This window comes from Phoenix dactylifera, chromosome 3, assembly GCF_051530095.1.
Source record: "Phoenix dactylifera cultivar Ajwa chromosome 3, Ajwa_hap1_PhDact_Kaust_v1.1, whole genome shotgun sequence".
Lineage (NCBI taxonomy): Eukaryota > Viridiplantae > Streptophyta > Magnoliopsida > Arecales > Arecaceae > Phoenix > Phoenix dactylifera.
The window spans coordinates 50296522-50324266 of NC_143192.1; the positions used below are offsets into that span (position 1 = coordinate 50296522).

General features: G+C 36.4%; 2 protein-coding genes across 25 annotated transcripts; both read right to left on the reverse strand.

Annotated features, from left to right (window-relative positions):
* Window positions 1-1570: 1570 nt before the first annotated feature.
* LOC103714589 (histone acetyltransferase MCC1) lies at window positions 1571-9122 on the reverse strand. 3 transcript variants are annotated; one of them, XM_008801890.4, is made up of 6 exons: window positions 8983-9122; window positions 6139-6387; window positions 5881-6025; window positions 5695-5794; window positions 5377-5605; window positions 1571-1945 (listed from the first exon to the last, which is right to left on the reverse strand). In XM_008801890.4, exons 2-6 carry the CDS (start codon window positions 6243-6245, stop codon window positions 1765-1767), a joined length of 762 nt encoding a protein of 253 aa, XP_008800112.1. In that variant the 5' UTR covers window positions 6246-6387; window positions 8983-9122; the 3' UTR covers window positions 1571-1764. The 3 variants fall into 3 exon arrangements, with proteins under 3 accessions (XP_008800112.1, XP_026663269.1, XP_088575014.1); XM_026807468.3 differs by having other exon boundaries at window positions 6139-6430; window positions 8983-9120; XM_088718888.1 differs by having other exon boundaries at window positions 8790-9086.
* Window positions 9123-14988: 5866 nt separating this feature from the next.
* Window positions 14989-19245, reverse strand: TPS5 (trehalose phosphatase/synthase 5). 22 transcript variants are annotated; one of them, XM_039118800.3, is made up of 7 exons: window positions 18918-19245; window positions 18727-18778; window positions 18512-18571; window positions 18184-18356; window positions 16034-18077; window positions 15566-15839; window positions 14989-15476 (listed from the first exon to the last, which is right to left on the reverse strand). In XM_039118800.3, exons 5-7 carry the CDS (start codon window positions 18019-18021, stop codon window positions 15159-15161), a joined length of 2580 nt encoding a protein of 859 aa, XP_038974728.3. In that variant the 5' UTR covers window positions 18022-18077; window positions 18184-18356; window positions 18512-18571; window positions 18727-18778; window positions 18918-19245; the 3' UTR covers window positions 14989-15158. The 22 variants fall into 22 exon arrangements, 21 of the variants coding, with proteins under 21 accessions (XP_038974728.3, XP_038974722.3, XP_088575021.2 ...); XM_039118794.3 differs by having other exon boundaries at window positions 18486-18571; XM_088718895.2 differs by having other exon boundaries at window positions 18727-18775; window positions 18918-19147.
* Window positions 19246-27745: the final 8500 nt, after the last annotated feature.

Consider the following 27745-nt stretch of genomic DNA (forward strand, 5'->3'; position numbering starts at 1 on the left):
TCAACTGTGTATTTATTGCACCGGTATATACATACATGCACATGTATGTGAAAACATAAACAATAGCTTAGCAAAAATTAGGTTACGGATATTTATCTTTCAAAGAATCGATTCTTTAGTTATTAAACTCTAATCCTACTTAAAAGTTATGCCTCTTCCACCAGCCTCTAAATACAAATGTACCAAAAATATACTATTGTAGATAAAAAAATATTCTTGATAGAAAGGGAGAGAACCTGCGGAAAGTAAAATGACCTAGGTCTAGATTCTTGGGAATAGCTTTGCCATCCAAAATAGATCCAAATAATTTTTACTTCTTCTTGTTATCACCATTATTATCTTGAATCTTGTCGAAGCCAAATGAAACCCTAGAACAATTAGATGTTCCATTTCGCAATTAAAATTTTTTGATATCTATTTGGTTGTGCGATCTATATTCTCTACTTACATCACTAATCATTGAGTCGTCCAAATACATTCAACATGATCCTACATTTATTTTTAGTTGTACTTTTTTTTTTGTTGAAACGGCAAATTTTATATAAATAAGTATATCCTGCCAAATCACGATTAAAAAAAAGGTACGATGAATAAGGTATGCCTTTTACTTTTCAAAATTTGCCTTGCACACTCCTTTTAACTTTAACTTTGTACATGTGCGACAGGGTCTACACATGAGAGAGAGAGAGAGAGAGAGAGAGAGAGAGGTATGAGAATATGCAACAATAAGAGTGGGGTTGAGCTCATTTGACATACATAGAAAAAGGAATATTTTTTTGTTCTTCATTCAAGCTTTGCTTTGCCATGAAATAGCAAAATTTTAGCATAACATTTTTGGTGGTCGTTTTTTCTTAAGGAAACAATTTAAGGTGGCCTTTGTCGGATTGTGTTCTCGACGTATGCATTTATATCGTTTTTTTTTGTTATCAGTAAAAACCTCACTAAATAATGGCCATGTCCTCACGTAACAAATAATAGCAACAGTGCATATGTCTAAGAAAGCAAACTTTATATGATGAGAAAGCATGAAATAAGAAGTTTCTGGCCATCAGAAATATGAATTACTCAATACCGGGTATAGCTGTGCCCAAAGATGATGTTCACCTCCCAAAAGTACCTGCTTTTGTTTCTTCCATCATGCATTCCATCAGAACAGCACGTACCAGTAATTGCTGGTTTAATTGATGTCTGGAAGGGTACAACTTGCCAATGAGAGAAATATATCACCCTTGATTACAGCCATGCAAGTCATGCTGGAGGACTGAAAGTCTCATAAGAACCTTCAGCGCTTTTAATTTTCATTCGAAGACAATGATGTTTTGAAATAGAAGTGGGAAGTGCATGGTTTGCGCACAAGGTAAAAATCAAAAAGAGGTGACTTCCGTTCCACGGCCTTGGCCATGTTTTATGATATATCGAACAGAAAAAAAAAGAAAGAAAAAAAACTGCCTCTGTCTTTAAGCTTAAATAATTCCTAGATATGGAAGCGCTTATTCCTCAGAGCAACAACACAAAGTTTCAGAGAGTCATATGATGTGCAGAAAAGAAACTTGCTGAAGAGATACTGAGATTAGTTAACCAAATTTGCCTTGATAAGACAGTTTATTTTACAATAAGAGGATAGATGATGTTACACTTATATGATTACAGATGTTGATTGATCGCTGCAACAGAAAGAAAAGGTGCAACAGTGATAATCAATGGAAAAGCTAACTTGCAAGCTTGTCGATGCCCAAATAAATTGTAATCTTGACCTGAGGCTGGTTAACCAGACTGATGTATAGCATTCTCTGCACCAAGGATCCTCTTATTTTGAGTAACTAAAAGAGTGCTTGTTTCTTTATATTTGGACCATCTTGGGAGACTCTTCTCCCCATTCCTCAGTTTGGCAGAAAGCATTCTAAAGAGGCCCCTAAAGTAAGTTGCCACTGCTGCCATAATTTCTCTGCATAATGGAAAAAAAGGGCACACCGTTCAAGCCTGACAGGGAAAATTATTTATGGAAAATTGAAAGACAAACTAGACATATATGATGAGGAACCTAATTCCATATGCATTAAATATTAGAAGGCAAGTGGATTGGGGTTTATCATGACTTCTGTAAAGCTTGTTTATTAGACGCATATGATGAATTCATCATTATCCACATATTCAAAATCTGATTGGAGAACAGATTTCAAGAGTCTAGGGATGACTGAGTTAAGATAGACAACTTAATGCTAGGAACTCTACAGAAGAAGAAAATATTCATGAGCTGCGACTCAGATGATCATGTAGAGAAGTTCGAAAAGAACAGGGGAATATGTCGCATAGCGAGGAACTTATGTTCTGCAAAAGAAATTAGCAAACTTCATTTCATGCTTCGATCAGTTCTTTTTTCTATTTTTAAGTAACATATATTTGCCACAAAAAAGATACATTTTCAGTCAAAATGCTATCAAGACCAGTGAAACTGCCAAAGCTGCTTTTTTATCTAAAATACCTTTGTCCAACCTGTTTTCTCACCCTGATAGAAATGGGTACATTTAGGATCCCAGTCTAGAATCCAGAATATAAGAAGATGTGTACAAAACGTAAACAGGAAAATACGACCATAGAAAATAGGTTGACATTTCGAACTTATGTGCTAAAAGGATTAAAAAAAGATGAGACAGATGCCCAGATTAAGGGTAACCTGAGTATGACATGAGATCAAATGGTGGATTCTACTAAGATGTAAGAAAAGTACTTGAAGAGTCTGAGGATGAGCATTATTATGTATTAGTTTCCTGAATGTCATGCACATGACTCCCATGGTGAGGTGATAGGAAAGAAGAAAAAGAGGACCATTGGTCCATTAGCTTTAAAAAAAAATAATAATAAAAAGGATGTGGAGTCATTCCAGAAAGAGAGTCCAACCTCAATCAATTTAAGAGGGGAAAGTTCGGAAATATCATAAACATGGTGTGGAAAGCTTGGGGTGGAGTGCAATCCCAAGCATTTGCATTATATACAGAGAAATACAGAAAGAAACAAGGCAAGCATCAAGATTCAATGATAAATATTGAAGGCAGGCTGTTGTCTTTAGGATATCACGAGAGAAGCAACAAAGAAGACATGAAAAAATAGAAGGCTAAGCTAAAAGGCCAACGAAGTTGGGATGCGCCATATGACGATTCCCAGAAAGGTTGGGCTAAAAGTAATGTAAGAAAATGACCAATTATTAGCTGTGATTTGTGACTGGAGAAGTAGAATACTGAGTCACATTGGGAGCACTGGGAGTAACAAGATACAATTTCAATTAAAGATGAAATTGTGAAAAGATAGAGTGGATATTGTCAGGAGTTGGTCAACTTGATCTTTAGAAGAGAGAGAGAGAGCGATGTAAAAGAAGCATGTTTTCAGAGGCTACACATGTACCATTGTTTAATTGAGGCAAACAGGTAAAGGCTTCAGAAAGGAGGCAAAAAGACAGGATAACTGGAATACAAATAGATCTAGATGAAATAGATAAAAAGCAGAAGAACCTTTCATGGAACCAAGCTGTGCTGCTTTACTAGGTTACTCCATGAGGTTACAGATAAACGATAATGGAAGTGCACTTGACATCCCAAACTATGAAGCCAGGATGGCTGACGAATAGTAATGAGAGCTTCTATTTCGAAACTATGACATTGCTCAAAACTAAAGATGGTCTATACACAGTGGAAAACTCTTTATTCAGAAAAAATTTTAGGACCTATGTGTTCAACACAATTTAAATAGATTAACATAAGACTACAAAATTAAGAAACTAGACATAAAGAAATATGAAGAATAACAAGATATTCCAAGCAGAATTTGTTAAACAAATTCTTGATTATATTTTTTTATAAAAAAAGGAAGAATGATTGAAGATTTAGAAATATGAGAGGACAACATGAGTTTTGTGCAACAATAAACAAAGCATATAAAGTTTTTTTTAATAAAACAGTGTCAACAATACTGATTTTTTTAAAAAAAATCAAGCTGCTATAATCAAATTGATCTAATCACCTAAGCAATTGACGAAAGATTTACACAAGTTCTGGTTGCAATAGGAAAAATCATGATATGAATAATAGTAATGTATTGAAATCAAGAAGGAAATATAAGAGGAAGCAACGGAAATTTTAGTAAGTCATTGAGTTTGTTTTGGTTAAACCTACAAGTCAAAGAGAGCCACACAGCACATTCAGCACAGAGATACAATGGCAGGATAAGAGCATAGTTAAATATGCCAGAATTATATACAATTATTAGAGGATAAAAGGCTATAAAATCCATATATAGTAAAATTTAGAACTACAAATGCAATATAAGTTAAAAAAAGAAAGGGGGGCATATCCAAGATGTATTACAATGGAATATCAGAGAATGATTATTTTCTCCTTTGTCTACAAAAGAATAGGAAAATGGATAAAGTCATTCCAACCAAACTATGGTATATGTTTCTTGAGTGATGTGCCCAGCATGACATTAAGTCTTGAAGTAGTTATAAGGCAATGGACTAATGATTTTATATGGCCCAAAATGTTGAAATAGAGAAGTTCCAGGCATGCAAGCTGAGTGTGCAGAGACAAGAATCCTAAAAAATGGTTGATATTACTAGGAGGAAGAAAAAGGTGTCTCCTGGTAACTACAGTCCAGTGGTTTGTATAGAATGCCTTCCTGTGCTTTACAGCGGCAGGATGTCGATAGATGTACACAATCTGGATTGGATTTGAGGATTCCAATTTTTTTCTACTAAACATCAAGGATTGAATGGTCAACAACCGAAACAACTTCAATGTTAAGTCTTTCAGGTGTCAGCAAACAAGTGAATAAAATATGTCAAGTTTAGATAAAAGACTGAATAAAAGTTTTTTTAACTTAGGCACTTATTTTAGATGCTAAGATTCAAGATAATACCAAAAACCATCCTATAAATTTTACACCTTTTAACCCTCGCAGCTGAATAATGATCAAAATAACAAAAAACAAGATTGGTGGAGATAAACAACATACTTCTGGATATAGAATAATATAAGGCTTAGAAAATTTCACCGTTTTTCTCACTTAGAGCATAAGAACTGGGACAAGTAAACAATCAAACGTGGAATGGGAAAAGTTTGGAGAAATACAAACACCCATTTCACTGTCTTTACTCTTTACTTATAAACCTATAATATGGCACTTAAACTAGTTCTAAGTTTCATCTTCACTTAAAGGCAAGAAAAGAGATCAAGCACAATACTCATTCTTAGAAGCATGCTAAAAGATAGAGTATCAAATGCATTTTTCACATCTCCAAGACAGGATGATATAGTACAAACAACACTACAGTGCAACTATTTAAAATAATGCTATCATTTTAAAGTTAAAAATATATATACTTACAGTGGAGAGCAGGGAGACCGGCCACCATTTAGATAGAACACAAACAAGTATGAATCATAATGCTGGCCCTGAATGTAGTAAAAACTTGGCAATCTTCTTACAAGCCTAAATAGCATCTTCTTATAGAAACTGATGGCTGGCTGGTTGTAAGCAATAACATGCAAATATACTGCTCTGCAGCTAGGCATGCTTGAAGCATATTTAATTACCTCCCGAACCAGTGAAGTAGCTGCAAATATCATGATGATAAGAAGACATTCAATTAAATGAAGCATAAAGGAAATGAATGAACTTATAATCATCAGAGAAGGTAACAACCTATGCCAAGGTTTCTATAATGCTCTACCACACCAAGTGTCAAGATATAGACTAGTATTTGATTTTTTCTTGAAGGATCGTATCTGAGCAAATCCTCAATCTGCATAAGCAATGTACAAATGTAAATTATTAGCTACAGTTGAAGATTAGAAGTCATGGAATTTCAAAATTACAAGTCCAAAACACCTCGCTTTCTGTTACTGGGATAATACGTGTAGTGACAAATCCAATTAGTTCATCATTTTGACCATCAAGCCTGCTAATGTCAACAGCAGCCCAAGAGACAATTCCATGGCCATTGACCACATCGAGGAAGAATTCTCTCTCATACCTGCAAAGTATAATTTCCTTTCATGTAGTCTAAACAGCAATATCCCCCCCCCCCCCCAAGGCTTCACAAAAATCATATGTGAAACATATGCACATCAGAACTACATTGCACACCTTATAGGAAATAAAGCAGCATGGATCTGCTCAAGAACTTCAAAATCAGAAGGTTGTATGGGCCTGTAAATAATAGTTGGACGATGTGCAGCTCCTGGGTCTAACATGAGAAGTTTCACTATTGGCCCCTTGCAGCAGAAGATATTTGAAGAATATGTGTGTACACTTCTGTGTCCATTTATGCCACATCTGATTCATCAGGCATGCTGTCATCACTCATTTTCTTTATAAAATGTGTTCTCTGGAGCCCTGTGATAATCAGAGAATACTATAATATCCCATTCTAAATTCCCTGATAGAAGCATGGGGATCATTTTCATCATACGCACAAAACATGTTAAAAGTCAATAAACTGTGCAAAGAATGGGACATCATGTCAAATGTGCTAATTAATGTTAGATAGCTTTGTATAAAATATCATACTATAATGCAATATTAGGACACAGAAAATTTACTAGATAATAGGATCATGCAGAAACAAAAGCACACAACCAAACATAGTCACAGTAATCTCCAAGTTATTCAAATACCTCTATTTAAGTCATAATTTATTATTGACCAAATGTTTTTTTCTCCAAAATTCACAAGTTATCCAAAATTCACTAAATTCACGATTATTAACAAACTTCTTAGAGAACATAATCACTTAAAACTCGGGGAATGTTGATTGACCAATAATGCCTGATGTTGATCAGCTACAATTATTTATTCTTGGCATTCTCATGTTATCAATAAGCATATACACACTTATACCTAAGACTGCCAATGAGAACCAGTAAATTGATCTATATACATGATCCCTCTTTCTTAGAAATTTGAAAAGAACAATTATTAAAGAATTTATCTGATTTGAATTTGAGTATATGATGATCTAAATCTGAGCAAAGAGAGTCCTAACCCCCAACACACACATAAACACAAAGGGTGGAAAAAAACTCTATGGCCCTAAGTCACTTCGGTCAGCTCCAATTGCAGCCCCCCAACCCAATTGGAAACCCTAATTTCATCTCCCTTCTAGCATGACATCGGGTATCCCTCCAATCTATGTCCCCCTCTTGCAACTTGTGCACTCCAGTCTCCTCTACACTCCTGATCACTTTACCACCACCACCATTACCCTCCCTTACCCCTATCTAATCGTGCAAATCTTACCTCACTACCAATCACCTCTTGGACTATCTTATTCCACCTCTACAATCCCCTCTTTCTCTTTAAACCTGAACTTGCATCTAAAAAGGATTGTTATCATATTGTTCCTTCATTTTATACAATATGGATATAGATTTCTACAAACATCTAGGGTCCATTCATTGCCATCACCCCACCCTCAATTTTTCTCTCTACTTGTGTGTGTCTGATTTATTTTAAACAACTCTTCCCATTTTTACAGGGCCCACTTAATAAATCAAGATATGATCGATCAAATTTGAGACTTTCTCCTTTAGTACAAAAAAAATGAGAATTTTTTGCAACAACATCTAAAGGCTAAATATAAAGCTTATATGATATGTCACAAATTCCAAGTGACTAATAAGCAACACTATGGAGAACCCCTAAAGTAGGAAGATTACAGATGAAGAGAGCCAAAGACCAGGTTTGTAAGAACTATGTGCGTATCTGAGTTACCTAACTAATTTTCATTTTTTCCTTATGCTACTTATTATGCATTCTTTTCACACTTCTGCTTAATTTTTTGCATTTTCCCTGAATCCGGACTATTTTTCCAATACACCAAAATTGCAATCATAGACATTTTGTTTACAGGAAACATGTTACCATCATTATTTAGCTACGACCTTAAAATTTGAAACTTGTAACCATCATTATTTAGCTACGACCTTATAATTTGAAACTTGTTACCATCATTATTTAGCTACAACCTTATAATTTGAAACTTACTTTTCAAACCCAAAAAGGCCAGTTGAAATTAGGAAGGTAATGATAGCCAAAAAATGGGTCTTCTCTATCGAAAAAAATATGCTAAGGAATTTTGGCGCTTTCTTTTCTGATTTCCCTTTTCTTTTAGTACGCAAATTGACCTAAGAAGCTTGAAAGCAGAACTATAGTCAAACTCAGATTCAATGAACTTCCCCATAAAAAGGCGATTCCTTCATGAACTACCAATATAGAGAAAAATTAAAAAACAAGTATTCATATGGTTTTGCGACACTCGTTAAGATCAAGATCTTGAAGACAAAGAGGCTATTTAACGATGTCTAAACAATACTGAAACCAAAGAAAACCAACACACACATGAAGAAAAATCTAAGGCTGAAAATTCATTGTTTTTAAATCTTTTTTAAGAATAAATTAAAAAAAAAAAAAAACAAAAAGCAAAAGTCATCGAAAATGATACACACCAAGTAACAGACAGGAAACACCTAGATATCAAGATTTAATCTTTGTATCATTAAAGAAAAAAGAGAGCAGGAAGTCCATTGCCCTAACCCTGATGCATTCATTAATCATCAAAATCCTGCTACCGAATACGAAAAGAAAAAGAAAACTATATCCAATAAGAGTCTTAATACCATTCCAATATACACCCATAAATCATTCGATGATTCGATTAGCCATAAAAAAAGAACCCATCAACCATGGATAAAGAAAACCATATTCAAGATGAGTCTTAATTCCATTCCAATACATACTCCCAACTTGTTCGATGATTCGATTAGCTATAAGAGAAGAACCCATCAAACATAGATAAAGCCCATCAAATTCCAGTGCAAGAATAGCTCCAAATTTATCCCAAGAACCGGCCTTTTCGGACGAAAAAGATCAAGAGAAAGAGAACGAATACAATTGAATCGCTTCTAACGAGGGCGGAATTGGAGCTGGTACCTTCGATCCATGGAAGAAGAATTCTTGAAATGGCCCGCAAAGAGATCGTTTCGATGGTGGGTCGAGGAATCGGAACGGATTCTTTTCCCCCCCTATCCCGCTCTAAGGTTGGCGTTGGCGTACCGCTCCTTATTTTAGAGAGCACAGGAGAAGTCAAATGGGAATTCCGATACTAGGATACTCCGCCGGAACATCTTACGTGTTGCAAGAATTTTATCTCCCACAACCCCCGTTCTGGTTCAGTTGATCAAACGAATGGACGGTCTAGAATTGATCTTCCTTGGTCCATATATTTCCCCCCTCGTTTTGTTTAGTTGCTTACATATTACATAAAACAAAATTAAGGTGCAAGGAAACGAGATGCTGAACAAAAATAAATAAATAAATAAATAAAGACCTCATCTCCATGCAGTCAAATGATTTGAAATTTGATATATTTTTTTCAATTTTGGTTGGTATACTCAACAAAGATCATCGTGTTTATTTATTTTGAGGGTGTCTAGAGAGAGAAATTATATCTTACATTGCATACACTAACAGAGGGTGCATCATGCCAATCATCCCATCTTTTTTCCATAAACTAATCACCGAGACAAGCACATACTGAATGGAACCCACAAGAAGTAGATGCGGTAGTTGGCATGATGCACAACTAACACGGCGTAGCGTACAATGTCTCGTGCAGAGAGGGTCGAGACGGATAGGACACATTCTAAACATGTTTCACCGTTGAGAAAGAGTGATGCAATGTCTGCTTTATTCTCATGTAATTATTGTTTTAAATAGTAAAGGTGATGTAATGATCAATTAGAATGGTTTCAACATTTCGCGGTGTCATGAGCTTTGATTTGTAAAGATCATGAGGAGGTTTCAAAACTGATGCATCCCTTCAGCCATTGAAAATATGGTCACCCATGTTACTTTTTGATTGAAATAAGATCACCCATGTTATCTTAACCCATCTTCCTCTTGGAGAAGGAACCACAACTGAGTGGTGTATTTGTCTATTTGGTATAGCACATTCATCATATTGCACCATGTCATCCAAAATGCTACCTGAGGACAGTGTCTCTTCTAATGTTTTTTCCTTACATGTTTTATTTTTTTAATTAGAAGGGGATGGTTTCCACTTTTTTATTCTGTACCTATACCATCCTCAAGCACTAATTTACAACTGGAATCAGAACCCTGCCCCCCCTGCACCAACCATCACCCTCCAAGTTTTCAAAGTTTCCCTTACAATGGAATGGCAAACTTAAGCCAAACTCATTTGAAAACAACTTGATGCTCCTGATATCTTGCTTGTTAAGTATGCCATGTGTTGCTTCAAATTTGAAAATTAATTAAGCCAATCAATCAGTTATCAATATTGTAGCATTGCTTAGGGGTTAAAAAGTTAGACCAGTCTTTCTAAATGCATATTCATGGATTATTATAAATGAAATTTCACCTTAAAGTGTCTCACTTTCAAGTTGAACTTCAACAAGTGGTAGGCAAAGTTTTCTAACAAGAACATGCTACTTTCTAGTATAAACATAGCAATCAATATAAGATGACTTGATACACTTGATAGCCAAAACTCTATAAAGCAGCAGTCAGTGGAAAAGAGCCCCATCCTATATTAGATGCGGCTTCACAATATAGTAGCAAAATCCTCCAAATTATTGCAATTTTTTTGAACTAATCTCTATTTTCTTTTGGTCTAACTATTCTCTAAATATTCTCTTTAGATGATCCAATCTAGAGCTATTGAATTATGATACCATATATTGTTGCTAATGATGTTTTTTCTTTTTTTTTTTCTATCATTGTTATTCTCACTTTTCCTATACTTATTTTTTAGTAAATAAATGAATAAATATCTTTAAAAAGTATATTTTTGATTTTATTGCTTTAGTCGTAACTTTTAGTTATTTGAACTCTTCTCAAACTTCTGATGACTTTGCCAAAAAAATTTTCCTCTTGCCAAAGGTTCTCGAATATCGAACTTGTGACTTGATCTTCGAGCTTTTATGGGGGAGAGGGGGGCATAATTAATTTTTAATGGAGGAGAAAAGGAATATACCTCTTGCTGGAGCAATCTTCTCCTTGAATGTGATTAATTGCATAGCAAATGATGTATAAATACTCAAGATTTTAAATTCTGTGGGATAGAGGCATCTTAATTTCTCCGTGAAACTGGATATCCTACAGTAGTTCTAAATGGAAATCCCGTAGGTACCCTTTGTCTTTATCTCCTTCTTTTCTTTCCTTTCTTTTTTCATCCCCTCTTTTTTTTTTTTTTTTTCCTCTCCTTTCTTCTTTCCTCCCTTTTTCCTTACTGTCTTTTCTTTCTTTTTCTTATCCCTTCGTTTGCTTATATCTTTCTCTTTTCTTTCTTCCTTCTTTCCTTCTTTTTCTTCTTATTTTCTTCCTTTATTTTCTTTATTTTCTTGTTTTCTTTCACTTTTCTTTCCCTTTTCTTTTTCTTCATATTTTCTTTTTTTCTTTTCTTTTTTTCTCTTCTTCTTTTCATGTATGGATGAGTTTCAGAATCCCAGCTCAGTCTATCCCTTTTTCTCACAGAAATGGGATGAGACGGTTGAGATGCCTTCTATAACTTACAACGTTGCAAAATTTAGCATTGTAATGAAACCCACTTTTTATATATCCATAGAATCATGAATGGTCTTTCCATGGCCAAGGGTACTCTCCACAACCCAAAGCCCAGTGAGCAGTGTGACAATTGCTAGCCCACTAGATTCATGAAAGACTTGCCTCCAATCTTACCAAAAAATGTGGCCACAAACAATGAGCTAAATTACTGGCTTCCTGTGTTCAACAAGGCCTCGAGCACGTGTTACACACGGGACGGTATTGGCAGCTCTTCTCCTGCTCTAATTGGAGACAAAACAAGTGGAGATGAAAGATATAATATGTGACCTAGGAACCTTTTAAGAGACCATATTATTTGTTGGCAAATCTAACAAATTATATTCTCCAATATGGACAATAAATCCATAAATCAGCATTACAGCTCACTGCATTTTACTGCTGCGTCATAGATTTAGATTTACTATTTAAGGCAATCTAATGATATTATCTACTAGATAAGTAGATCAACATAGAACATTATATTTCCTAAAATGATCTTCTAGTCTGGTAGACCAATATATGGTAGTGTGAGCTTATTGAGCTCCATTGCTTTCCCCCCCTTTTTTTTTCCTCTTTTCTATTTTTCCTTCTTGTCTCTCTTTTTGTATTCATTTCATGTTTAATGAAATATATGGTACTATCAATATAAAAAATTCATATGTAAGTTTCCTCTGTCTCTTTGGTTTCTTCCTATAATATAGCTTAAAGCGCTTGTTTCATTGAGAAAGGGAGCTCACAGAAGTTATCATATATCATCTTTTTGCAGCTTTTTTCCTTACCTTCAAAAAGCGTTTTGGGAAAAAGGAGGCAGCAGTGCATAATTTAGTTGTTAAATGATCTGGATGGCACCAAGAGAGTTAGAAAGCCCTAAAGCATCTAGAACCATTCTGTGGTCCAGAACTGTTTGAATTTGATTATAAATTATTTTTCGATGCCTATATCTATACTTATTTATCTTATAGACATTGTTTATGTACAAATCAAGATACTAGTGTATAGTACAGGTATTGGCACAACTGTATACAAACAATGTAATTGTATGCAACCTAGATATAAATACTCATAAAACAAGGCACAGTGTCGGATGCATTAAAATCAAGAAATAAAATGAAACATGGCCAGTGACTGATCCTCGCATTGCAAATCAAATTGCCTTTTATTTTCAGCATTGGGATAGGATTCCTGTTGGCTCTATGGGGAGGCTCATGTAGTTTGCTTCATCAGCTTCAAAAGGATAAGTTGAATTAGAATCGTTCCATTTATAATTGTGTGAAATTGTGAAAACAGTAGCTGCAGCGCATCGAGATATAAAAATAACTATTCTTTCTTGTAGATGAAAGTGGCCATTAGCTTTAGCTAACTGTAGATACAAACCGATCCGACAATTGCTTTTCAATTATCGTTTCTGAAAATTAGCATATTATCTGTTTATGGATATGCCAAATCACAATAGCGATGGAAAAAAAAAACAAGGCAAATAACTGATGTAATTTCACTAAAACCAATAAGGGGGATTTACAGTGATTAAATCAGAGAAATGTTCAAACTATCAAAGGAACGAGCCCAAGAGCAAGCAAGCACACATGTGGTTTATTTTCAATGGGTCAACCTAACTTGGGTGTGTGCTTGTGTGTGTGTGTGTGTGTGTGTGTGAGAGAGAGAGAGAGAGAGAGAGAGAGGATTAACACTAATGAGCCATGAAGTGCAATGCTTACAGTTGGCGATGTAGATGAAACTTGTCTTATGCCCCTGCAACAGTCTTTCGCAGAATGTTCATTCTGATGACATAAAACAGTCAGGCAAGCGAAGGGTTGGATACAGTACCAAACCAGATGGTGACTCCAGGAGCTAAAATGTTCATCTTTTACGGTGGTAATCTGACAAAGAAAGCAAGCCAAGGCTCAGCTTGCGAGTTTCAGGTGGACAGAGGTTACGACTACTGAGGCTTTTGGCGACGCCAACCAGATCACTAGTATGGTTGCTTAATTTCCAAGCACAAGCCTTGCTTTTCTAAGAAGTAATCTCAAAGGTGTAATTAATAACGAGAGATTAACTACCACCTGAGCCTGAATTAAAGAAATCAAAGCTTTGAAAGCTACTTCAGCAAAAACAAGGAAAAAAGAAATCTCAAGGATCTTATCTGTGCTAAGAACACAAACTTTATGGGGACAAAAGAAGCTAGGATAGAAAAACTCCCCGCTACCACATGATATAGACACTCAAGCATACTAATCAAACAAATAATTCAGATAAGCACAGCTTGGAACCTGATCGCAACGGTTAATAAAACTATTAACCGTCCTTGCCTACCCCAATTATTTGGTGTCGTTTCGTTAAACCTTCTTCGCTGCATTTTCTTCTTGATGTTACTGCAAGCTTTCCACATTCTCTGTCACAAGTTCCATCCATGCTGACCACGGTGTTCCCCTCATATCTATCAAATTGTTATAGATGCATACTGAAAGATTAAAAGAATATCATGGGCCACAAGTATCACTGATTGTTTTCTACTACTTTGCCTTTAAGTTCTTAGTTAAATATTCTCATTTCTCTTTGATTCCACCTAGAAATTTATTCAAGTTTGCATGCAAGTCAGGACCATACGGGGAATGGGAACAAATTAGCTAATACAAGTAGGAACCAAAGTAAATGGCTGTACAGCCAAACAGACATTGGAGAATCCCTGGTTCTCATCCACTCAAGTCGAACTGCAGGCAACCTTTAGTATAATTTAGTGACTGATTCTTAAGTCCAGACTAGAACAGAGAGAAAAATTACTAAACAATAGCACATTTCTGGGTTTTCATTGTTCACTGGAAGTTTATATTATAGAAAAAGGTATCCCATTTATCTTTAACCAAACAGCCACAACTCCCACCCTTGAGCTTACAATAGATAAATATCATAACACAAAGCAAGTGCATAATTGGAAGCCATGAGAGAAGGGAGTAATAAGAAGCATAAAAATGTTCCAGATGTAATCATAAGAACCACAAAACCCAACTCTGGTCATCCATCAGTCAGAGAAACTAAAACTCTATTCTTTTTAGCTTGGATAAATGACGAAGCATGATGCTAAACAAAAACAAAGGAGGGGGATTGTCTTAGGAACACAACAGACCCTACAACATTATCTATTGACCATTACCAGTAAGATTTAGATTAAGCTAAACATATCCACTGTTGAAACAAGATTAGCTGCTTCTTATTCAGCATTGGTTTTGCAAGTCAGGTATTCTACAACTTCATCGATAATTGTTTTATTTAAATTTTTAGTAGGTTCAGTGGAATTTGGTCTGTAGCTCCAGATCATGGTTAACAATCAAGCACACATTGCCAGAAACAAGTTATAGAGAACTAGCACACTTGAGATAGAGGAAACAAGCATCTCAAAAGCATAATGTCAACAGTACACCAAGATTAGTGAACAACAAACATAATTTACTAAGGCATGCCAAACAAGCATATGTACAAAGGAGGAACCAAAACATAAAGCTTAGACACCTGCAGGAAACAGGTCGACACCAAACTGATGGCAGCATTTAGGTTGTTTTGTGAGAACTTTGAGAAGCAGCAGCCCGTGCCATCTGGTCTGAAGCTGTAGCAAGGCCTTGCAGCATTCTGACAATCTCCACAGTGTCCTCTAAGTAGTATTTTGCTTTGCTTGGTTTTTGGCCGACTGTGCATGCGAATACTTCTGCAACAGGGGACAAAGAAGGACCAGCCACTGCACCAGTAATGACCTCAAACATATCCTCATCTGACCTATCATCACCAATGCAGAGAACAAAATCAGGGAGCATGCCCTTTTGACACATTGTGCTCAGAAGCCGCTCAGCCACCAGACCTTTATTGACACCCTAAACATCAGAGTTAGGTTGCAGAGATTTAGTAAAGAGACCATCAGCATGGTTTCGAATTAACTATTAGGAGGAGGTTGTAAACTGACCTGTGGTTTGACTTCCACAATATGTTGGCCACTCTTTACAGACACTGGTTCATTTGAAAGAACACTCTCTAGATGGTCCAGAAGTTCTTTAGCTTGGCATGACCCAAAATCTGGATCAGCATACTGATAATGCCAAACAAGGGCACTTTCTTTAGCCTCTATAGCCGAACCATCGGTAGTTTCAGTGTACAACTTCATGACAGGCTCAGCAATCTGCTTCCAGTCAAAGTCGGCCACAAGCACACACGTTTCCCATTCAGCATCATGGTTTTGCCTAAAAATATTTCAATTAAGACATACAATTGGAACATATTAAGTTGATAGAGCATGCATCCATATATGCGTCTGTGTATATAATACATATATCATTACGGAAACTGTTCTAAAAGATTGACTCGACAAGACATATTCAAAAGCATAGACAAGCACATGAGATGGCAGAAGAATAAGTCTTTAAGATTCACTTACCTTAAAAAGTAGCCATGCTCTGCTGCAAGCTCTAGTTTGTCACAGGAGGAAAACCAGTTGCTCAAAGTCTCTTTGTCTCTTCCACTGACCAGAAATACAATGTTCCTGGGGTCGTTGCACAAGCTGTTCAAAATGGCGATAGCCTCACTTGTAGGGGTTTTGTTGATAGATGTCTGAGGCATTATGGTACCATCATAATCCAAGAGAATAGCCCGGTTCTTGGTCCTCTTGTAAGCAGAAACTATATGCTCAACAGAAAGCTTCCTGAAATTTGGATCAAGGGCGATGACCCTGAAGCCTAAGCCAAAGCCAATACCCCAGCATCTTCGCCTCACATGATCCTTGCATGTCCTTTCCAAATCTTGCAAGAAGCTGTGCGCCCAATATCCAACATCATGTGTACTAACATACCTATAATGTTTCTCATGTCGCAGTTGTTTCTCATGATCTGACATTTCCAAAGCCACATCCATTGCTTCAGCCACAGAATCTATATTCCATGGATTGACACGAATGGCTCCACTGAGAGATGGAGAGCAACCAACAAATTCAGAGACAACCAGCATGCTTTTCTTTGGCACCGATGGGTCCAGTTGCAACATCTGGTCCAATTTCTCATTACCCTGACGGCAAATTATATACTCGTAGGGAATCAGATTCATTCCATCCCTCACTGCAGTGACAAGACAGCATTCTGCTATCACATAGTATGCAATTCTCTCATAAAACTGAAGCGGGTTATCAATAAGAATGACTGGCTGATAGCCCAGCCTTCCAAATGTCTCGTTTATTCTTCTAGCTGTGGAAGCGGTCTCAGACTGCACCTCCTGTACATCTCTTCCTCGGCCTCTGGCAGGGTTTGCAATTTGGACCAAAACTACCTTCCCTCTCCACTCTGGATGCTGCACAAGTAGTTGCTCCATGGCCAGAAGTTTCAAGCTGATTCCTTTAAATATATCCATGTCATCCACTCCAAGTAACACAACCCTACCCATAAACTGATCTCTAAGCTCTGCAACTCTAGCTTCGGTCTCTGGGAGATTTAACACTGATTGGAGCTGACCCATGTGAATTCCCACTTGAAGTATTTTGATGCTAACAGTACGCCCATAATACTCAAGCCCAATGTAACCCCTCTTTGATTGATACGCAAGGCCGAGCATTCTACTACAGCATGAAAGGAAATGCCTAGCATAATCGAAGGTATGAAAACCAATAAGATCAGAATTTAGAAGGGCTCTTAGGAGTTCATCTCTAACAGGAAGAGTCCTATAAATCTCAGAGGAGGGGAATGGGCTATGGAGAAAGAACCCAAGCTTCACTCTATTAAACCTCTTCCTCAAGAAGGTTGGCAACACCATAAGATGGTAATCATGGACCCACACATAGTCATCGTCCGGGCTTATAACTTCCATAACCTTGTCTGCAAATATCTTGTTCACAGAAACATAAGCTTGCCAAAGAGACCGATCAAATCGCCCACCTAGGTCCGGTGAGAGAGGGAGCATGTAGTGGAACAAGGGCCACAAGTGCTGCTTACAGAAACCATGATAGAACTTGCTGAAAAGATCAGGGGGGAGGAATGTGGGGACACACTTAAAAGTCTCGAGCAGGGTCAGTGAAACATCATCCTGTTCTCCTGGCTCAATCTCCTCTCTCAAGCAACCAATATAGATCACTTCCACATCCTCTCCGAGACCATCTTTGAGCTGCAACAGCAGAGAATCCTCATCCCAACTGAAGTTCCAACCACTGTCATCGGGTCTCCGGTGAGCCCGAAGCGGGAGCTGATTGCCTACTATAATTACCCGTTCCTGAGAGACCGAAGACAGTGCCTCAGAGCCGACACTGTTCGAATTCTCCTCGTCTAGATCACAGATGATGCCAGCCACGGTCATCACTCTGGGAAGCCTCTTCCCAAGGCGGCCATAGGTGGGAGAGCCACCAGTGACAAGGTCCAAGAGGTTCGAGTACGATCTCGAAACCATTGTATGGAGAAGGTTATCTACTCTTTATCTGGATATCTGGAGAAGGGCCGAGATTTCTCCGCCAGTATACAAAGTGTTGATAAAAAGATCAAAAACAGAAATAAGCGACAATAAGAATTGTGGCTAAAAATTTTGGTCACAGAGTGCCAAGAAAATGCTTACTGATTCAATGGTCAAGCTGGATCCCCGACCGAATAAGCTTCAGAATCTCGACAAAACATCCAAAGGCGATAACCCAATGACGTGCAAGCCAAATGAAGGCCAACGAATTTGCATGCAGGCTTGAGAAGAATCAAAAAAACATAGGATTTTGGTTCTCCTTTCCTCTGCCAACCCTAAAATTCCATCAAAACCCGAAAATCTGATCAGATCCTTCGTCAAACTCGTGATTTCGAATCGAATCTAAACGCGGAGTCTCGAAGAATCACAGCCAAGATGTACAAATACACATCAAAATCTCTTACATTGAACATGCCAAACAAAACTTTACCAAAAGAACTGAAATTTATCTGGACCTCCACCATCAAAGAGGAACAAGAAGATGGGTAATCTTCACAAGAAAAAAAAAATCCATTTTATTGGAAGAATTAAAAATGTAAAGTCATCCTAACACCAATCAAACAAAAACAGATGATCAAGCAAGCAGGAAAAAAAATGAACTAAAAATTAGATAAAAATCAAAAGACTAACATGAAGGGCTCTGACCTCCCAGTAAGAAGTAACAGAGGAAGGCTTGAATGAACTCCAACAAATGCTACTAAAATGAAGTCAAGAAGCATAAAAAAGGAATAGCACAGTAGAAACAAATCAGATGAGAGATAATTATGCTCGAGGTTGAGTAGAAAGAAGAAACTAAATAGGGCTTGAAGGGATTCATCATGGAGAAAAGGAGCTACCTTTTTCCGCTTAAGGGGAAAAAAGATCACCACAGATTAAAAAGGAGTATGGAAAGAATAAGGCTGGTGATCATTTGTATCCCGAGAGGAAAGGGACTTGCTTGTGATCTCAAGACCCTCTCCCTCTCTCTCACACACACTCCCTCGGAGAGGGTGAGAGAGTCTCAGCCTTCGGGTTGTGACAAGTGGTTTGAGCTTTGGAATGAAAAGCGAATGATTCCACACTCACCACCTTCAGTGGCGTGGAGAGGGAAACAGTGGCAGGAGAAACGGAACAGCGGAGTGCAAGCTTACGATCACCTGCGGTGACCACAGCGATAAGAAAATCAGGGGACCGTCAATCGTTTGTTCCCATAAAAATCGTAGAAGATTCTCCACCCCCCTTTTACTTTTAGGCAGCAGAGCAGTGGAATACTAGCTCAAAACCAGCACCTTCAAAAATAATATGACAATAATTAAAATAATTTTTTATTATTTTTAGAAAAAATTACAATATATTTGGTCTTAGAATAACAATTATTAGAAACCAATAAGCTAGAATGATAAAAATATTTTATATTAATATATTAAATATATCTCCATTCTTTAATTTTATTTTGCACTAAGGACCTTTTCTTTTGTGGCAAATATTATTAAAAAGTTGATCATGCTTCTATAGATGGATAAATTATTTTTTCACCAGTTGAAAAATAATTATTTTATTTTATTCTAAAGTACCTCTAATACTATAATAGTATAATATAATATTATAATATATATTATTAAATATTGCTTGAAAAATATTCATCCAAAAATATAGACTTTTGGGTAAATTTTTTATTTTTGAAAGAAATAATATCTAAACTTTATTATCAATGAATATTTCACTAAACAAAACTCTCTCCTACCAATCAACTATCCAGTATGTTTTATTATTTCCGGCATGATGAAAAGAGTGGTGCAGAAAGAAAGGAAGGTAAGCACCAACATAAAACTCAAACCTGACAGGCCGACCAAACTCGAATATTTAAATTTTTTTTTGCATAAATATCTTTTAAAAAATTTAAATTTGTGTGAATAATATTTTAAAATTTATATTTATTTCTATGCCATCATAAAATACTGTTTTTATACAAATACTCTAATATAACTATTCTTCTAATACCGTTAATAAAAATTATATTTATTTTAATTAAAAATAAAATAAAATTTTGAAATTATTTTTTTGTTTTCTATCGCGATCGTCTTATAAATGATTTTTTTTGCACATCTACCCATTAAAAATATTTTAGCCGTTTAATTTAAAATTATTATTTTTTTAACGGATTTAGATGGTGTGGGTACATATACAAAAAAAATAAAAAAAAATAAAAAAAACAAAATAAGTATTTTATGAAATTATATAAGGTATATATGCAAATATTATTTTTGAAAAAATATTTATGTAAAATTAAATATTTAGGAGAGCATTGATCCGGGAAAAAAAACTCATAATTTAACCAACTCGCTGCCACCCGCCTTGAGAAGTGGACTCTCAGAGCGCCAGTGGGCCCCGCCAACTAGTATCCAATAGGAATTGGAAACGTCAGCGTACCAGAATCTACGGTAAGATGGACGCGCGAGCAAGCGGAGCAATCGTGATACGGCAAAAGGTAAAACACTAAAACCCCAGCGTCAACTTCCTTTCCCGGTGGAGCGTAACTCGCGCTGTCAGACGCTTGGGCCAACCAACTCAGCCTGATCCAACGGCTGTCATTGTACGGATGATTCGGCACGAACATCAGAAGGAGAGGCGAAGATCCGCGTTCACGTGTTCCCTCTATACCGTCCAGTCAAGCGGTCCCAGACGATAAGGACGAATCGAGGACGAAGGCTTCGACGCCGAGAGACCTTGTCGTTTTCGCTGTCTAATGTTGATCTAAATAATTCGGGAGGAGCAAGTTAATTTGAGAGGCGCCGCGGCCCTGGGGCGGAACCGCCACAGAAAGCCCTTTGTTTTTACGGAAATTGCAGGAATGCTACTGATCGAGTTAGCCCGATTGTTACACAGCGAGAGTGGGTGTAGTGTCCTGGTCGCAATAGTATTTAATATCTGTACCTGGCCAGCTCTATATTGCTGTTATATAAAATTAATAAACTTGATGAAGTTGGTAAGAATTTATTATTAACGATCTTGATCCGAATCTCACATGTTTTATTATAAATTTTATTTTTATTAAATTAGGTGGGAGTAATGTGCACCATGGCTGCTGGAGAATGAATATAATAGTTGTTTTGCTTGAATAAAAGCTCTAGAAGCAAATGACAATTCTAGATAAATGATGTTTGCAATACTTAAAAATATTTTTTATATGGAAAAGGAGGTTACTTAAAGTGTCTTAGAAAATAGACAGTCCATAAAGTTTCAAGCTATGCAGCAAAGTAGTTTGTGATAACAATGTCACACATTTTTCTGAAAAATTGTCATGTCCTTTGAAGCATTATTGAATTTGAAAAGAATTATAATGTAAAGGGGCATGGGATATGATAGATATGTACAACCTTCAACAAGATTATGACTTGGAAGAACAATCCTTGAGAAGATGGATATCGACTACCTAACTAGGGCGCATCCTAATGTCACATTTTTTGACCCAAATAAATTTTTTCAAGCAAAGATGGGATTTGGAAGATCATATTAGGTCTCGATGCCTGCATTAGAGATTCAAAATAACATGTAAATCGTTGTTCATCAGAGTAAATCTGGAAATGATGTGAATTTATTATAGCAACGTGTTTAATTGTGATGTTCGATGGTATAATATACCAAATCTACCATATAATTATCTATATTGCAGTATTGTCAATAAATATCTGCTATATGTCATACTAGTGTTAGATTAAGTAAATGGCCATCAATTTTAGAAAAATTATATCCGACATTGCATGCACTAGTATGGTTGTGCATACCACAAATCATCGAGGCGCATTCTTGTCAGCCAATCGCTAAGGCGAGTACATGATGAATGAAACTCACGGTAATGCGTCTCGGTGATTGGTGTCATGCACGGCAATGCTAGAGCACGCAGTGTAGAATATAATTTCTTCAATTTTAGCAAACATCCATGATCAGCATGAGAGTTGACAATGAAGGATTTTGTTTAGCATCTTGAACCTGAATAAGTGTAGCTCAAATTGATCCTCAGCCTGGGTTGGATTCAAGCGAGAGTAACATTGGCAAAGCAAGAAAAATAGATCTCAATGCAAATGCCTAGATGGAAATATAATTGTAGCAATAGTTTTACCATGCGAGTCGAACACTGCGACATGAACGAGATAATAGGCGAAGGGCCATTTCCTCATGGTGATTAAGCCTAGCAATAACGCACGCCCATATACGCTATGTCATACATTGGCAATTAACTCAATTGCCGATGTGCTTGAGTCTCGACAAATGAAGAAGATAGAACCTTCAGGTCATGCCAAGTGGGGATGCTTGCTCTTTATTGCCTGTCCTGGTGTGGCCCTCGGCTACATTTCTTGATGACCTCACCTAATTTGCCACTCCAAGCTTGACGACATTGTTGTGCTACTGATAATTCTAACTTGCATATTCCCAGCTGTGCCAAGGTCATCCAAGCAACGTTACATGAACGCCCCCAAAGTAAATGGAAAGGTGCAGGAGTCCATGCGGCTCCACCTTCAAGTGGTTCCTCCTTGTGTCCATTCCTTGTGCATGATTCACAAATCTAAGTTGCTGAATTAAATTATTTTTCAAATACACAAAGAGAAGATTTCCAGTAGAAAACAATGCGTACTGCCAAGAACTATACGTACATACACACACACATATATATATCAAAATGAATGTGGGCACAACAAAACATGTTAGTTGTTGAAAAAGAAGAAAGGAAGAAGAAAATTGTATTTCTACCCGTCAGTTACAATGCACAGGAGCAGCCAACAAAGTTTGGTAAGGCCAACTAAGTTTAGCACAATCAATCACAAATTAATTATGAATCTAATCAATCATATGATTTTAACATCAGTGGAGAGAATAAATAATGGCAAAAGGTATGCTAACTTTTGCTTTGTAAGGTGATGACACAATATAATTCGGACAATCCTCATGTGAAAGTGAGACTGCCTGAGTTTTGCTTGTGAATGCCCACAGAAAGTATCAATCGGCACTGCAATACATGAACTGGACTATAGACATATTGGCTGTGACTGTTCCTCCCACCTTGAAAGTGGCGTGGCATTGTGATAAAGTAGTAGATAAGCTTATATCTTTCCAGGGGCATGATTTGTCGTCGTTTCATGAATAAAACACTGCATGATAGCGACTAAAAATTTGTCGCTGTTTTTCCTTTTCGTGAAAGGGAAAAGGTGAAAAAGCCACTGCGTCTTCGTGTACTAATTGTCGACGACAATCTATTGGCCTCTATACCGGTTTTTGAATTCAAAGGTGAGTGCTCCAAGTGTTGGTGTATTTACTAAAATATTGATTTCTAAATCAAAAAAATATAAACAATAACATTATGTAAGTTACGAATAGCATCAAGGTGAAAATTTAACGAAAAGAAATATGAAAATTCTCTTACTTGAAAAAAAAAAAAAAACAAAATCTTGCCCTCCTGGTAACTAACTATTAAAGTGCAATTAATCTATATTCCATAATACTGGAAATTTTCTAAAAAGTAAAACGTAAATCAAGCTTTGGTGTGAACTGAGTTTTTCCTCTCTTTTTTTAGCAGCTTTTTGTGTGTGGGAAAGGGACGCAGGCCTTTATATTATTTCTTATCAGAACTTAAAATGCATCTACTCCATTCCTTCAACTTCCCTTAATTAACGAGTTCTACTTCTACTTGGTTTTATTTTATATTCTCCTTAATTTTTATTTGAAGAAAAATTTGAGTAGGTTATGCAATCGTTCATTGAAATAAAATTTTTCAGTTCACATTTAGTATTAATTACCGGTGTATAATAATTCAGAACCTCATCCAAAACGGCTCATCAAAAGATATTATTTGGATTCTTTGGTCTTGTATAAATATCTGAAATCTATCCAATGTATAATTGATGTGAGACTAAAAGTACACCCACACGAATTCTTACATACTTTTGCCGTTTAAGTCCCAGCGTTCTAGACTAAGAGTTCAAATCTTTTCAAATCTAATCACAGGTACTACAATTAGTCCGTAGTCAATCTTATAGACTCGCGCTACAATATTCTCTAATCTATATAGACTACGTACTAGTTGAATCTCAACTAGAATCTCATCCAAAAAGGCTAGTTGAATTGTATTATTTAGATTTTTTTAAGTTCTATATAAAATCTATCTAGTGCATAGTCGATATGAAATCTATCCAGTACATATTTTTACATAGTATTAATTACCAATGTTCCAATGTCATGAGATTACCTGCCGGTGCTTCAGGTTTTTCCCAACCTAAGTCTGATCTGCCAGATGTGCGGAGGTGAGATCAAGACGTTATAGGAAGACGGCGGTGGAAGGACGCCGAGGAGGGGGGGGGGGGACAGCGGAGGCTCCTTTTAGACCCCCAATGTGTTGTTTTATAGCTTTGCTTCATGATTTTGAAAAGGGCCATGGTGGCATTTTCGGAACGCCAGCTACTTTATGAGCACTTATCCGATAGCTGCTGTAAAATTTTTATTCGACTCCCTGGCCTTCATCATCTCTTGCAAGCCGTACAAAAACCAACTCCACCTGTAAACGAGCCAAATGAGCAATCAATCACATATGACATGATAGATGGCCTCCTCGAAGTCAAGACAAAGATCATCGAAAACCTTGGGAAGCTAAGAATAGATCCACAGAAGAACTCGCGACAACGCTAAACGACCCTAGAAGCCAACCTTTGGTCCTCCAAATCCATGAGAAGTGAGCTTGAGAAGAAAAGTGAGCAGCTTCTTGTTGAAAGATGAGGTCATAAACCTCCTTAAGTAGGATTCTGGTACAAAACACTATCTTAGAGGGAGTGTTGGATTCTCTGTGTTTCCCATTCCTTTTGGTCATCTAACAAATATGATAGCTTGAGATAGCAGCCAACTTCATGCAAATCAATGGGCGTCGTCCGCCTGCTAAGAGGCATGTAGGATAAGCAAGGATGGGAGAAAAGACTAACCTGATAACCAGAGCCAAGAAGTCACGTAAAGTGTCCATCAGTAACAGGAACTTGGCTGCACACACAGCCCTTCATAATGTAGAGAACTTTCTAGGAGCTCTGTAGTTCTGCCATGAAACAGCAAAATCATACTTGAACCTGATAGCATTAGACTATATTGTACTGGGAGAGAGAGCCACCTTGACTGCACCTGATGTTCCAGCTTCAAACTCTGCAAACCAATTCCCCCGTCACCTTAAGGGGTACACAAATGTTCTTATGAAATCAAGTTTTTTTTTTTTTTTTTTTGTGTGTGTTGGAAGCAGTGCCACAGACATAAGTAGAGTCCAATCAACTTCAGAAAGCATTTTACCAGACTGATAAACCCTGAACCCGAGATAGTTCCAAACTCCTTACTTATACCCAATTCCTCATTGATACTTCACCTAATATCTATGGGATTAATGACCGAGACACATGACACTTAGCAATAAGATATAAGCCGGGATTGCCATTATATAGTGCTTTCCACTTTCAACCATCTAATCTGCTGAATTCAACTCGTAAGTAAAGTCCAATCAACTTTAGAAAGCTTTTGACCAGACCGATGAACTCCGAGATAGTTCCAAACTCCTTACTTAATCGGAATACCCAATTCCTCATTGATACTTCACCTAATATCTATTGGTGTAGCAAGAGCAAATATAATTATCGAATTAATGACTTTCTCAAAACGAAGACAAATTTTCAATAATCCTCCTAATCTGCTTTTCATTTCATCTAGTTGCCCTAGCTACCATAAGACGACCAGGAAAAAAAACAGATGAAATATCTGAGAGCTTGATGCCGAATTTTCGAAACCTTCTGCCAATCCAGCGTCAACAACATTTCTTAAGTCATCTAGGTGGCATATCCATGCAAAGGATGAACAAAGAGGTTGATAAAGAACACCCCTGCCGAAGATCCATGTCAGATTAAAGCGAAGAAGTCTGCGAGCCAGTAACCGGAATCCCAAACTGGGCTAAACCAAGAAATAAACCAACTATCAAATCCACTGGTGTTCTGTGATAAGCTTTTCCTGGATCTACATTTAATGGCCATCAACGCCTTTGTTTGCCCGGTAGGATCCACAATGGATCATTAAAAAATCTCCAAAGTACGTGCTCCATGGGGGCCTCACACGTGTGCGAAGACAATAATTTGTGCATGGCAGCAGCGCCCACCACCAATAATTCTTTTCGCTGTCACCCCGATGGCCGGCAGGTGATACACCAACTCGGCACGTGCCAAGCCGATGTGCTGTCCAGTCTTCGCCTGTCGCATTTGCTGGTCGAAATAATTGCCGGAGATAAGCTGCGCCACCGAAATTTGTTGGTGGATCGACACGCTTGCACCGGCCACCGGGGGATGTGATGATTTTTCCCTTTTTTTTTTTTCTTTTCTTTATAGTAAGTTAATGGTTATTAATGGAGATTTCAAAACATATATAGAAAATAAGATTTCATATGTGCATTCAATCTATGGAAATGTGATCGTTTTGGAGTCACTATATATATATTTTCATTTATAAATTTTTTTTACATGAATATTCTCATAAATATCAAATTTTGCATGAATATTCTTTCAAAATTAATATTTACATGTATGCCCTCTTAAAAAAGTTGTTTTGCTATTTTATTCTTTTTTTATTTCTTTTTTTTTTGTATATGTACCCACGACATTTAAGATCGTTAAAAAATTAACGATTTTAAATTGAAATAATTAAAATATTTTTAATAGGTAGATGTGCGCAAAAAATATTTATAAGACGATCGCGATAGAGGACAAAAAAGTAATTTCAAAATTTAATTTTATTTTTATTTAAAAATAAATATGATTTTTATTGATAGTCTTAGAATAACTGTTATATTAGGAGTATTTATGCAAAAACAGTATTTTATGATGGTATAGAAATAAATATAAATTTTAAGAGCGTATTTCCGTAAATTTAAATTTTTAGAAGGGTATTCATGCAAAAAATTCTAAAAAAAATTAATCAAATCTAGTAAATAACCTTTACTTTCCTTATTATGGTTGTAATACAAGCCAACAATTGCTGTTAGTTGACATATCTGCTTTTTTTCTTAGCTGAAAATAAAGCTTTTTAATAAATAGTGGTTGAGCAAATGATTTTTTTTTATTGATAATTATTTTCCGTCATGTTTTCCATAAAAAAATCTATTACAATGGTTAATAACAGCAGGTAAGCATCAAATATTTTATTCCAATCCAATTAGGAAGAGGGGTAGAAATTCCTTCAACTATTAATTAATTTTTTAAAAAATATTAAAAAATGGATAAAGTAGACTTTACATCCTCTATTCTTTCATTAAAATTCAAAAAAACGAAGCTAGAAGATCTATGTTTATACTATTAAGACCCATACTTATCCAACCAACTTGAATCTAATTTTTAGTTAAAATGGTAACATGGCTTTCCAATATATTAGATCTTGCTCTTGAATCACCCATAGTAATTAAAGTAATCTATATCGAATCTAGTGTTTCTTTTATATCATATTTAAATATGTTTAATGTCTAATTGAATTAGAAAAATATAATATCCATTGTTATTTCTATCATGATACTAAATAATGGCTTAATAGGTACGTAGTTTATTATTGGTGGTATTGACAATCGGGAAATCTTGACCTACACGTGTTAAGGACGATAAAATATCTTGGGATCAAAGAGCTTTAGAAT